Genomic DNA, 13068 nt, shown 5'->3' with positions numbered 1-13068 from the left:
TGGATTGGCGCCGAATGACGTCAATCGAGAAAATTCGCTTTTAGTGTTTCAGCGATTACAGTCCAACAGTAATAACAAAAGCAAAGCTAAGGTACCGCTATTTAAGGACGGAGACACAGTGCGTCTTCGTTTGCAAAAGCAGCTTTTTAAGAAAGGCGCTGATGTGAAGTACACAAAAAAGCTATATCGAGTGAATAAGGTAATCAAGCATCGCGTACCTGTGTATGAAGTGGAACCTGCCGACGGTGGACCCAGTGTAATTGGAAAGTTTTATGAGCAAGAGCTATCAAAAGTAGCTGACGGAAATGGCTAGTGTTGTTGGAAATAGTACACCGTTTTACGTAACATTACCAAGCGATGCGTCAATGGACATGTATCCCAAGAACAGTGCGCAAATGTGGAAGACTAAACTAAAAATTCCAATTTCCTTATCGGGCCGGTGGGAAGTGGGTTTGGTGGAATTGCAATATACAAACTCAATCTACAACATACCAAAAGAGCAAGAACTAACTGTTAACGAGTACGATGTCATCAGTGACACTTCCTTGTCATCGGTTCAGAATACGATCATCATTCCACCGGGTCTATATACATTGAAGGCGCTAATTGACGTAATTGAGCGACAGTCGCCAAACTCGGTAGACTTAAAAGGTCGCAATGTTACTCCCTCACGCCTTCGCACAAATAACAGTACCACAAAGGTGTTCAATATACGTTATAATCCTGTAACGCTCAAGACGGAAGTAACGTTTAATAGCTTGCGTGGCAAGCTGCGTTTTTCCGAAAACGATGACCGATTGAAAGGGTTACTTGGTTTTGTGCAGACTCAACACGATATAGACCCTTTAGACTTTAAAGATCTTGACGGTGTTCCTTCAAAATTTCGTTACTATATTGAAGAAATGATAGAAGAAGATGGGACGCCAGCTGAACCGTTCGGAAGAATTCCTAGTACTTTTATTACTCCTCGACCTTATCTATGGTACCTACTTAAAAGAAAACAACCGCTGAATGCTGATACGTTGGACGTACCAATGGTGGTAGCGTCCAATAAATCTGCCAACATGCAACATAACAACACAACAATGTATGTTTATTCGGACATTGTGGAGTTTTCAGCGTTAGGCGATCAAACCGCACAAGTTTTACGTTCTATGCCTATTAAAGGAGAACCGTTTGATCTCATAACGGAACGATTCGACCAACCACATTATGTACCACTAGTACGTAATTTCATCGAAACCATCGAAATCAACTTGAGCTCCGAAGACGAAGATTTTAAATTTCAGGCGGGAAAATCATTAGTGAAACTGCATTTTAGGCCTGTTCGTTGAAACGTTATAGCTCTAGCTGTTATCATGGCTGCGCCCCATAACCTTGTGCTCTTTGAACCTGATTCAAGTCTATTTGAGGAGCTGTTTGAACAGAATCAGATTGGTTATGGTCCATTAGGCAGATATCGGAGTTCAGGTCTACAAAGCGGTTCAGGCTTAGCAGACTTTTTCCGAACAGTGTTTTCGCGCGTCTCCAAATTCACCGCACCGCTCGTTCGAAGCGCTCTACCCCATGCTAGAGCAGCATTAGAGTCAGCAAAACCTCACTTGAAGCAAGCCGCTCAAAGTGTAGCCACCAGTGCTGCGGAAAAGGTGACTGAAAAGCTAGGGAAAATATTGGAGCCAGCTCAGCCTTCAGACGCAGCAGTAACCTCTACTGAAGCCCCTCAACTCGTGACTGTTAAACAGCAAACTGGTAGCGGAAGTAAACGCAAACGCCCTACTAAACATTCAAAAAAGAGAAAAAACACGAAACGACGAAAGCACCGTACTAGTAACGGTTCTTTTGATAAGTATCCCGATATTTTCTAGAAAAAAACTACAAAAATGCCTGAATATCTCCTACCACACTCAGAGCCGGCCATGTCTAGTGACATGAACCTGTTCTCCGTACCGGCATCGTTAACGGAACGTTTCAGCTATGAGACACAAGAGTATGGACCAGAGTCGGCGCCTCCGGAAGACTCACCATTAAGCGGTAACCTGTCTTTCTTTATCCCGCCGTCATCCAACGGTCTGCTCTCGCTCACGGATACGTGTTTTGAGTGTGAATTAAGTATAAAGAAAAAGAACGCCACAAATGCATGGGTGAACCTAGAGAACAATGATAACGTAGCGCCTGTTAATTATATTGTGCATAGTTTGTTCAAACAAATTCATTTTACTGTGGCGAACAAGGTGATCTCTGACTGTTCACCTTATTATCCCTATCGCGCTATAATGGAGGTTCTAACAAGTTATACTGAAGATGCCATGAAAAGCCAGCTAACGAGCGGCGGATTTTATTTCGACACACCAGGCAAGATGGAACATGCCACAGAGAACACTGGTGAAGCAAAGCGCAAGGAGCTATTTGCTTTAAGTGCTAGCGTTCAGTTATCGGGAAAGATTTTCACGGACTTATGCGTACAATCAAAACCTTTGCTCACAGGCGTGCCCGTGCACGTTAGCCTATACTTTAACAATTCAGAATTTTATTTACGATCATGGAATACTGGTGCGGCGGCTGCAACAGAATACAAGGCATTTATGAAACATCCACGCATAACCGTACGACGCTATATCCCATCACCGGATTTCATGAACGCTATTACACAAAAGTTACAAACAACAACAGCCAAATACCACATTGAACGCGCAGAATTAAAGGCGCGTGCTATTCCTGCTGGCACCCAAACCATAGCCTTTTCTGACCTCAAGTACGGCCAACTACCTAAGGTGGTATTTATTGCTTTTGTGCAATCGGACCGCTTCCATGGCACAACAAGCCTCAATCCGTTTGTATTTGATCATTGTCGCGTTCGTCAAATCTGTATTAATGTGGATGGGAAGCAATACCCAACGATACCCTACATGTGTGACTTTCCAAACAACCGCTATTTAAAGTGTTATGACGGCTTCTTGGATGTTTTGAATCAAAAAACCATCCAGCTGGAGCCCATATTCTGGATCGTCATACATACGCAAAAGGATACACAGTGTTCGCTTTTGACCTGACGCCAACGGCTACAGGCTTAGGGCCCATGACGCTAATTCGATCAGGGACAGTGGGCCTGGAAGTAACTTTGACACACCACTAACTAATGCCTATCAAATGCTGGCTTGGATAACGTGCGACCATTTAATAGAATTCACCAATTTACGCCAGGTTATTTGCGACTTTGCATCGTAATTAAACAACAAATCGTCACAATGAACGAACAGGAAATTCGGAATATCATGTGGTCACAGTACAACCCCGCTTCGCACATGCTGAGATCGGTGTTTCGCGGCGTTTACGCCCTAGATGAGCTACAGCAGCAGCATCTTACAGAGGTCGACCTACCTGCTGCGTTTATTGTAAACACTGATCCAGCCAGCGAACCCGGAACACATTGGATTGCCGTCTACGTTGAGTGCCCCTCATTTATTGAAGTTTTCGATTCCTACGGCAAACCCGTGGCCTATTATAGTCAGTCACTTGAAAATTTTCTGAAAACGCAACTCATCGGCCAGCCTGCGTCATCACCACCGTTGCCCCTATACGAACAGCGAGCTGTTTTACAACAGCCATTGTCCACTACCTGCGCTCAACACTGCATGTTTTTTATAGTAATGCGATCAGTATGTCGCTTTTCCTATTCCTACATCATTCATAACCTATATCGAATTGATAATCAATTTCAAAACGACTTGATGGTTCGTAACTTTATTAATGACTTTTTCAATGCAAAAACACGTGTTTATAATTTTGAAGCATTCTACTAACAATTAAATTGCAATATTGCCCTCGCAAAATCAAAGGGAGGTGCGCTGCGCGCACACACCTTTGGTTTTGCAGAGGGCCCGCGTGGCAATTAAAATGACAAATCGACTTGGGGCCGCCAACGCGAATCAAAAATATTTACAAATAACATCAGTAATAAATGATTACGAATATACTGAAACTGATGATATAGCGATTAAAATTACCTAAACGAGCTAAGATGATTGCTTGAAAAACCAAACAGGCACACACCACACACATACACAGAAACATTCATACTAGTTCAGTTTGAACTGCTCCTTGAAACGCTGCAGCATTTCAGCACACAGTCGATCTCCGTGCATTACCAGAAATTCGTCCGGCTTGAAGTGGTACGCCTCCAGCAAGTTGCGTTCCGCATTATGATGCGAGTGCGCTGCTTCGTCAGCATAGCGGTACGGCAGTTGCTTGAGAAACAGCCCCAGCAGAGTCTTTTCCACATCCTTACAGACATAGCTTCGCATACGGTCCGTTAGTTGTATACGATCCGAGTAGCGGCATGCAGTATGGCCATCATGAGCTCCAGGTTGCAGCGGATCAGCAAAGGTATCCTCCATAAGGTGGCAAAGCTTGCATTCTTGCGTCAGGCGTTTGCAAAAGCGCTCCATCATAGGCCACGGTAGCTTCTCAAAATATCCTGGTAGTCGGCTTGGCAGACTTGCATGGTAGGGTACCCGGATCGTCCCTTCAGCACCTCATACGTATGCTTAAGGATGGTTCCGTTGTCCAAAAGTTCACAGAACGCCGTCCAGTTCTTTTCACTACAATTGCAACAACCACAACAACCATAATAATAATATCAATAAGCTAAACGGTTATGAAATAACCAAAAAAATAAGTAAATTTGGGTATTAATTATGCTGCTATCACTAGAACACAACACTCACTTCATCGCAAGTCGTTTCTCACTGGGTGAGCCGATGACCACCTTTGTTCCCGGTTCTTTCAGGCTGTTTGCTTCAAGGTAAACCCGAATGTTGGCAATGGGTACTTCGTCAAGCCTGAGGAGAAGCAACCGCAGAAATATAATAATGTGCCATAGAAACAAAAGCACAAGGTTGTTATATGAATGACTTTCTTACCATCCCCAGTTAAAGAAGTAACCTCCGCCCAGGTCATGCATTGCCGTAATGGGTGTAGAGCCTTCGTCATAATTGATCAGTCTTTCCAGTTGTCCACACAGTTGTAAACCCATTAGTTTGGCAAACTGCTTCGCATCTAACTCGACATGCTTGGACGCTAAACTCGGAACCCACTGACCCTCCTGATTTTTATCAAACTCCCCAATAATGTATCGCAAACGGTTGTTCATCAAGTAAACTGCAATGAATTTTTCTCCTCCAAATTTAATTACCGGCCCACCTTCGTACTGAAATGCAACCTGCCCCTGGGTAAACCCACGCCGAGCTAAGCTAACTGCATCGGTTTTGGGCTTATACGAGTCCGCGGTGACCTTACGTTTCTTAGTACCAGTAATAGTTAATGCCCTAACAGGCTGAAGTGATGCCGGAATAGTCGACAACGATGGTGATGACGACAAGGCAGCCAAAAGGTCACTGTTATCACCTGATACACTATCTACGCTTCGCATTGCAGCCATTGCGGTGAAAATTTAAAAATACTCACAAATAACGGTAACACGCTACGATAACGCTTTAAACTCAAAGCAGACAAACAGAATAATGGACAACTAAATCAAAGTGGAGGCAGGAATACGCAAACTCTATGCACTAACATCAGAAACACGAGCCGACCTACTCATTTTATAGCCAACTAAATAGGTTAAAACAGCAGCATGTTTATTCTTGCTTTTGTTTTTAGTCATCGGGTGGACACCCTTTATACAATGCATCAGCTAAAGTACTAGCATTGTTTGCTTCCGTTATCTCGGGCATCGCCTCAAACTCACGTTGGTCAGACGAAAGTCCATAGAAAGCTCCATATAATGCGCCTGCCATGAACGTACGACCATCCGTGTCACCTCCAAGGGCAATGCAGCTCTGGACCATTCGCTTCCAAGGTGACATGATGTTATATCCAGACCACCACTGCAGGTTTCCACCCACGAATGCCATGACCATAGCCAGCGGAACAAAGTCCTGTGCGGCGCGCGAGTTAACATTCGGATACAGTCGGATAATGTCTGCCGGCGAACGCAGTACGCTATGGTTTACGTATAACGCATTGGCAGCTATCATGTTCTCTCCAAATGGTGGTTCGAGAGTTGAAGCATAATCCTCTAGCCGTTTCAAAAAGGTCGTCACTGAAGCTGTGCGGGCGCTATCACACGCTTCCTGTAAACCAAAGGCAAACAGCACAGCTCCATCAATCCCCAAACGATGCGCATGTGTGATGGCTACACACTTCTCGACTTCTCTCCGGAGGAAGCAACTAGGTTCGCGGCAGTAGTACAAAGCCACCGCTGCAGCCATCACTGCTCCGTGATACCCGTGAGAGCCCTGCCCACCGTGCGCACTTCTTGCAGGCCCACAAACGTAAGCTTCGTCATCTCGTCGAAGAGCAAAGTTGCTCTCGCTGCTTGTAGCATTCCATCGCCGATGAAACTCTTTCAATAAACGCTCCATGTGCTTACTACCCCCAAAGTAGTTGGATGATCCTAACGCTTTACCCAGTCCATCGGCTATATAGTCACGCTCGACTGTATAGCAACCTACAGTTACTTCGAGAACCACCAGAGCAACTGTTCCACTAAACCCACAACGCACATAACAAGGATCCTTGGCCACATCAGCACACCGCTCATGAACTTCTCTCAAGGTTGGTAAATGGCTTCTGTAGAAGGGTGTATTGAACAGACGACCAAAGCTGCTGGCAACAACACTCCCCACGAGGCAACCTTTTAACCTATCGTGCAATCCACCTTGCCAGTCACCTTGCCAGATAATGTGCTGAATGGCATCCATTGTTCCGGGCGATGGTGGTGGCGATGTCGATGTTGATGATAAACGAACATTTTCGGGTTCACATCCAGACATGTTCTATCGACTACTATATAAACTGCAGCAAAACTGACAAAACTTCAGTTGCACGTTTCGTTTTCCCTAACTGTTTCTTAGCTGTCTAAATTGCGTCCGTTTATATATCCTGCATTACCATGGACCCTGCTGAGGAAAGGCGTCGAGCGATATGCGTTGTCATTACGATTGCTTTTTTTGGTAGTCTGCTAGCACTTGTTCTGATTTTATCGGGCATTACTTTTGGAACCGTCACCACTTTTCTACCCTATCGGCCATCAGCCGCCGCCAGTATCGACGAAGCCAACACCACCCTGGACTTTACTTTCAATAACGACACAATGCCAACATTCAAGTTCATGATCAAAGGGCTATGGTACGTAACCGTATGGCACAGTAGTAAAGTCATCTAAGATGCGTCGTTTGTCGTACGTCTTTTTGAACCGCTTTGTCATAGGCACATCTTGGATTTCATATGTCCGTTTCTTCCGGCGAATAGTACTACCATATGTGACGGAAAGGGACTCGGGCTGAACGTTACCATGAGCGCTATCGGAGGCGGTCTCATCTTGGAGAGGTTGGGTTGCGATTTTCAACATCGAATCAAAATTCAACACCGTTCCTGTAAGTTTATTAATTTCAAATCCTTTGATTTTACAGACCTCCTGCCCAGATGCCGTAACGTAGCTGTAAGATTTTGGACCAGTACTACAGAAGCGCGTAATGAAGTCGTCCTCGGCCAGCTCATTACTTAACATCCCCAGAGTGGACCCGGTTTCAAACGGCTCATCACCTGGACGCTGAACAAAGATAATGCTGTCCTACAATTTAAAAACTATGTTTTTTCTCGTTTCTTCTAGTTTCATATGCTTTACGCTAATGCTTTAGCTCTTACCGTATCAAAGTATAGTAATCGCTCGCCAGCTCTTTGCATGAATTTCAATAAATGTAATCTTGCGTGTGCCGTTGTAAACCTGACAGCAAAAAATAAGTACAAGTCTAATTTACCTGATTTAAGTGAAGCACTAAAACTGAAACTATTATCACTTACGCTGCTAGAACCACGTTCGTTTTCGGGTTAGTCGGAACCATAGCATCCTTCCTCGTGTACATTATTTGTACAACGTCATCCGAAAATACGTCATAATCATGGATTTCGAATTCTGAAGACGTTAAATAGTGCAGAAAATCCTTCACAGTGTTCACGAAAACTGTGCTGAGAAGGTTATTTCTCATTCCCAGCCGGCCCCAAAAGCTGTAAACACCATAGCATAAATTACTAATACTACAACTACTCTTAGTGTATGACCGACACCAAACAAACAAAAAAATCAAGCACTAACCTGTTCAGGCACAACTTAGCGAGCTGCCGCAGTCCCGGATTCCAGCTTATTTTGGAACCGTCCAACCGGATGCCTTCCGTTTGGAAAAGTGGTCCAGAAACGCATCTTGCTGCTCTGGAGTTTTAATATCAGCCGGCCAGCCAGAAGCTTGCACTTTAAGCGCCAGGAACAAATCAATATAATCAGCAAAAAAGCGCTCTCTGCTGTCGGGATAGTGCCATACTTCGTGAATTTCCATTAGTTCATAACCATTTTTCACGGCTTCTTGTAGTTCTAGTGTGCACCAAGTCCCCGTCAGAGCTCTTTGCTCCGGATCCTCGTGCGTGCAAACTTGCTGATTCTTTTCTTCAGCGCAGGTGCGGCATAACGTGAAAATCAGTTTATCGAAATGCGCCGGTAATATCGGTATCATCAGGTTGCGAGGCGGTAATATTTTGCAATGCATAATTCCGAAATAGTTATCCAAGGTTTTAAAATTATTAGTAATTCTTTTATGCTTGCCAACCGGATAGCGCTTGTTTTTATTGACATATGGATATTCGGATACAACATCCAAGTACATTATCTTCTCTCCAGGCTTGACCTTATAGTCTAACACTAAGGCATTTACTCGTCCTCCGAACAATGCTTTTCTCGGGTCAAGCGGTTCAACAATCCGTATGTTCTTTATAGCAGTAGCAAAATTAGCGTCGTTTTTAATGCGACTGTCATATTCACATTCCCAAACGCTCACAATATTGATTTTAAGCTTTTTCAACATTCCTTCGCGCCGTACGGTTCGCTCGTACAACTCACCCATTGTGGCGTCCTGATGCGGGTGGCGTGTACTTGGATTCGTGCATATTGGATGGCCATGGTGCACGCACCCATAAAATTCATATGCAGTTCGACTTTCCAGATGGTACCCATCAATGAATAATGCACCAATTTTGAATTCTCGCTCCAGTTCAATACCTTGGCTCTGACTTATACACTGTAACCATGAATTGGCTTTATTGGAGGATATTCTGTTGCTGGGCATACGAATAACCTCAACTTCCAAAGGCTTTAGCAGCCTGGACCTCCAAAAATAATGACAAACACTTGGAAGGGTTAAACCGGATTGAAAAATACATAGTCCATCCGTAATTTTGAAAAAGTTCGCGCAGCTGCATTGCACAACAACGTAGCGTGGTCACGTCTTGGTGGCAATAGGCAGCCAGTTCCTTGTTGACGTCATACAATCCTCTTTTTAAAGCTTTGTCTTCATTATAGAATTCCATAAATGCATGTTTTTCTTTATCGCTCATAAATCGGTAGTTGAACTTTTCAATGTCCGGATAGTCAATAACTGTGTTCCAAAATTGTGGTCGGTTCAGGACATGTGGAAATTTACCTTTAGTTTCCTCAACGGCGAATGATTTCGCCCAGTTGTCCAATGACAAAGGAACATAATTGAGCGTATCCCGAAAGTTAATGCCAAACTCCCGATCGCGCAGGTGCGTGATTTGGGAACCTTTCATGATAACGTCAGGCGCTTGACCTTTCTGAAGCAGCCATTTTAAAATAAAATAGCCATCGAACCTAGAAAGCCCACCACTTTATCCGTAAGCTGTATACTTTCAACGTATTTCATGTTGTGTGAAACAGAAGAAGAACTAAAATTTCTTACCCTCTAAAGTTATGTGCCAAACAAAAGAATCCAGCATGCTTTTCTTGGAAAATAAATTCACAGACATCGCCTGCAATGTCTTTGCCAATGTTGCTGATGTCCTCGGGAAATTGGCGGGTTTCAATGGGCTTTCCATCTTCTTGCACTTGTATTACACAAAAATTTGGGATGTGCTTTCCACTACCGTCGGGGTACGTCTCGAAATCAAAGTACATGAAACTAGCAGATTTGTGCTTGGCTAATACTTTGTCGTCAAGTTTCTCGGGTTTAATATAGCAGTCATGGTGCTCCGGTAATACATAACACAGGCAAACCGAACAATAAATTTCGCCGCATACATGGTCTGTCCCGTATCCTCGTTTCACGTTCGTCTTTATGAATGCTGAGCAATCTATGCAGACCTTGAATTTTTCGCAAATGCTTTTCTTTTTGTTATGGTTTGTGCTTTTCGCTGTCTTTGCAAGGTGGTGGTTAAAACACTCGTTGTTTCTAAAGCCCGTTCGATTGCATCCCGCACAGTATCGCGCAAAGTTTGCTTCGAGCTCACACCTTTCGCGCAAGCAAAGCTTGCAGGTATATTTACAGCGATGATCACCTTCGTGAGAGTACCCCTGATTACAATGAAAACACCATTTGCTTTTTTCGTACCACCCTTGAAGAGATGTTAAAACGTCAAAATGGTTGGCATAATACAATAGCATTAAGCGTTTTTCCCTGAATTCGCCAGCAAAGATAATGCTGTTAAGCTGTTCCAGTCCAACAATTATGATTTGATAATCGCTTAGTAACTTTTGAAAAGTCTCTACGTCGTCCAGGCTGTAGCGCCGCTCCGTCAGGCCTGCAGCTATTACCAGCTGTTTCGCCAATAATGTCTGCTGATCCTTATGCTGCTTTTCTGGGTGCTTATGTGCCCTGGTGTCACGTAGCGTTGAATACAGCTGCAGATCGTCATCTGCTAAGGCTTTAGCCGTTACTAGGGACCGTGGTAAACATAAATTATCGTCGTTCTTTATGCGCACGATAGACATCTTGTTTTTCAGTAGCCTTTTAACGCTTTCAGGAATCACTAGATTGTCATTACCTCCACCATCCGGCGTTTCTGTGTACTGGACTTCAATCCTGAAGCTTTCATCCAAGCGAAAGCTTGTTGAACTTTGCATCACCCGTTCCACGCGCGCCATGATACGATCCACAGTTAGTTCGTCCCGCCGCATTAACGGTGTCCAAATAGGAATCTTCTTTCGCAAATGATCGCTGTATAATTGCACGCGTACCATATACCAAGGCTGAATTTTGTCTACCAAAATTCTGTTAAGCAGTTCTTCAAAAATGCTTTCTATTACTCCACAGAGGCGTGAAAACGGAACATCAAACAACTCGGGCGCGATGCGGCACTGAAAAACCGCAAGTGCAGTCTTCCATTTCTGAGAATAAGTATCTGCTACCTGCTCAAGTAGCAGATTATCTTCTGAAATGCTAGGGATGCTACCTAAGCCATCTTCTTCTTCTTCGTGGTTGTCAGAATGCTCATCCATTTTTCGCTCAATAAACACAACTTGTAATGTGTACACAGCTAATGAACTCAAGAGACTCCTTCGAATTATGATTACCCTGCTGAACGACGTTCACGGCTTTATATACTTGTTATTCTTATTAAAATCGGTCAAGTTCCAACACGCCTTAACTATTAACAGCAAATCGTTATCAAGGACTGCCCACAACCCGTGAAAAAAAGCTAACTGAAGACAAAGTCTATGACCAAAGGTTACAAATAAAGCTAAAACATTTTTTTCCACGAATATAAGAATACAAAAATTTTGGCTTAAAATATGATTGAAAAGTTTTTGTTTTAAAATAAGGCGAAAAATTTTTCGCATTAAAATAAGGCAGAAAATGTTTTCGGGTACAAATAACGCTAATAAGATTCACACTAAATACGAATACAAACATTTTTGGGCTTACAGTTAGATCGAAAAGTTTCTCGTTTCAATATAAGGCTCAAAAGCTTTTCGCATTAAAATGAGCGTGAAAGGTTTTTCGCAATAAATTAAGTGTTCAACGTTTTTAAACTTAAAATTAGGTGAAAAAGTTTTTCGGTGTAAAATAGGGCGGAAAAAGTTAATCGCATTAAAAGAAGCGTAAAAAGTTTTTTGCATTAAATTATGTGTACAAAGTTTTTTGCATTAAATTACGTGTAAATAGTTTTTCGGTGTAAAATAGGGCGGAAAAAGCTTTTCGCATTAAAATAAGCGTAAAAAGTTTTTTGCATTAAATTATGTGTACAAAGTTTTTTGCATTAAATTATGTGTACAAAGTTTTTTGCATTAAATTATGTGTAAAAAGTTTTTCGGTGTAAATAGGGCGGAAAAAGTTTTTCACATTAAAATAAGCGTAAAAAATTTTTTGCATTAAATTATGTGTAAAAAGTTTTTTCCATTAAATTATGTGTAAAAAGTTTTTCGGTGTAAAATAGGGCGGAAAAAGTTTTTCGCATTAAAATAAGCGTAAAAAGTTTTTTTGCATTAAATTATGTGTAAAAAGTTTTTCGGTGTAAATAGGGCGGAAAAAGTTTTTCGCATTAAAATAAGCGTAAAAAGTTTTTTGCATTAAATTATGTGTACAAAGTTTTTTGCATTAAATTATGTGTAAAAAGTTTTTTGCATTAAATTATGTGTAAAAAGTCTTATCAGCGTCCCACATCTAAAAGCCGGTCGAGACGAGTATATTACTACTAAAATGAACAAAAAAAGGTTAAAAGGTCAAAATGAACTGTTAAGTATCCTGCTGATAAAATTACCCGGAAAAGGTGCACTGCTACTGCTACATTCAAGCGAATAAATGAAAAACTCAACTAATCCACTGCTTGATTTCACCGGACGGAAATTTTCACCGGCTTACTGAGAATATGTAATTTTGAACAGCAGCGGTAAGAACAACTTTATAGGCTATGGTACTCGTAGTATAATGGCATCGCAGTTATCTAGATAAGCTCCTTTTTTTGTAATTGGTCAATGGAAAATTTCTCCCCCTACAATCAAGTACGAGTTCAATATTGAACAGCCGTGAAAACAACGAACCATATAAAATTTATAAGCAGCTGCGACCTTTAAGCAGCATAACGTTATTTCCATCTTTTGCATACCAATTTAGCATAAGCTTGGAGCTGGCACAATGTACATGATCGTAAATTGGATTATTGTCCAATTACACAACTTGCAGTCTTGCACAGTCACCCGGAATTTACCTAATTAAGCGTGATACA

General features: G+C 42.4%; 2 protein-coding genes across 2 annotated transcripts; one reads left to right on the top strand and one right to left on the bottom strand.

Moving 5' to 3' along the window:
• Positions 1 to 4444: 4444 nt before the first annotated feature.
• Positions 4445 to 5590, bottom strand: LOC129593327 (uncharacterized). Its single transcript, XM_055489585.1, has 3 exons — positions 4920 to 5590; positions 4725 to 4838; positions 4445 to 4598 (listed from the first exon to the last, which is right to left on the bottom strand). The coding sequence occupies exons 1-3, from the start codon at positions 5435 to 5437 to the stop codon at positions 4445 to 4447; spliced, it is 786 nt and encodes a 261-aa protein (XP_055345560.1). The 5' UTR covers positions 5438 to 5590.
• On the top strand, positions 4883 to 7611 carry LOC129595682 (uncharacterized). The gene is made up of 3 exons (XM_055492765.1): positions 4883 to 7188; positions 7270 to 7389; positions 7473 to 7611. Exons 1-3 carry the CDS (start codon positions 6953 to 6955, stop codon positions 7492 to 7494), a joined length of 378 nt encoding a protein of 125 aa, XP_055348740.1. The 5' UTR covers positions 4883 to 6952; the 3' UTR covers positions 7495 to 7611.
• The last annotated feature ends 5457 nt before the right edge of the window (positions 7612 to 13068 follow it).

Source organism: Paramacrobiotus metropolitanus, unplaced genomic scaffold (assembly GCF_019649055.1).
Source record: "Paramacrobiotus metropolitanus isolate TYO unplaced genomic scaffold, Prichtersi_v1.0 Parri_scaffold0000003, whole genome shotgun sequence".
Taxonomy (NCBI): domain Eukaryota; kingdom Metazoa; phylum Tardigrada; class Eutardigrada; order Parachela; family Macrobiotidae; genus Paramacrobiotus; species Paramacrobiotus metropolitanus.
This window is presented reverse-complemented; position numbering and strand designations above follow the sequence as displayed.

Coding starts and splice junctions, on each gene's coding strand:
- LOC129593327 (XM_055489585.1), bottom strand. CDS start 5,437: ATGGCTGCAATGCGAAGCGTAGATAGTGTATCAGGTGATAACAGTGAC. Junction 4,839..4,919: donor TACTTCTTTAACTGGGGATG/GTAAGAAAGTCA, acceptor GCTTCTCCTCAG/GCTTGACGAAGTACCCATTG. Junction 4,599..4,724: donor GAGAAACGACTTGCGATGAA/GTGAGTGTTGTG, acceptor TTGCAATTGTAG/TGAAAAGAACTGGACGGCGT.
- LOC129595682 (XM_055492765.1), top strand. CDS start 6,953: ATGGACCCTGCTGAGGAAAGGCGTCGAGCGATATGCGTTGTCATTACG. Junction 7,189..7,269: donor TTCATGATCAAAGGGCTATG/GTACGTAACCGT, acceptor GCTTTGTCATAG/GCACATCTTGGATTTCATAT. Junction 7,390..7,472: donor GGCGGTCTCATCTTGGAGAG/GTTGGGTTGCGA, acceptor TTGATTTTACAG/ACCTCCTGCCCAGATGCCGT.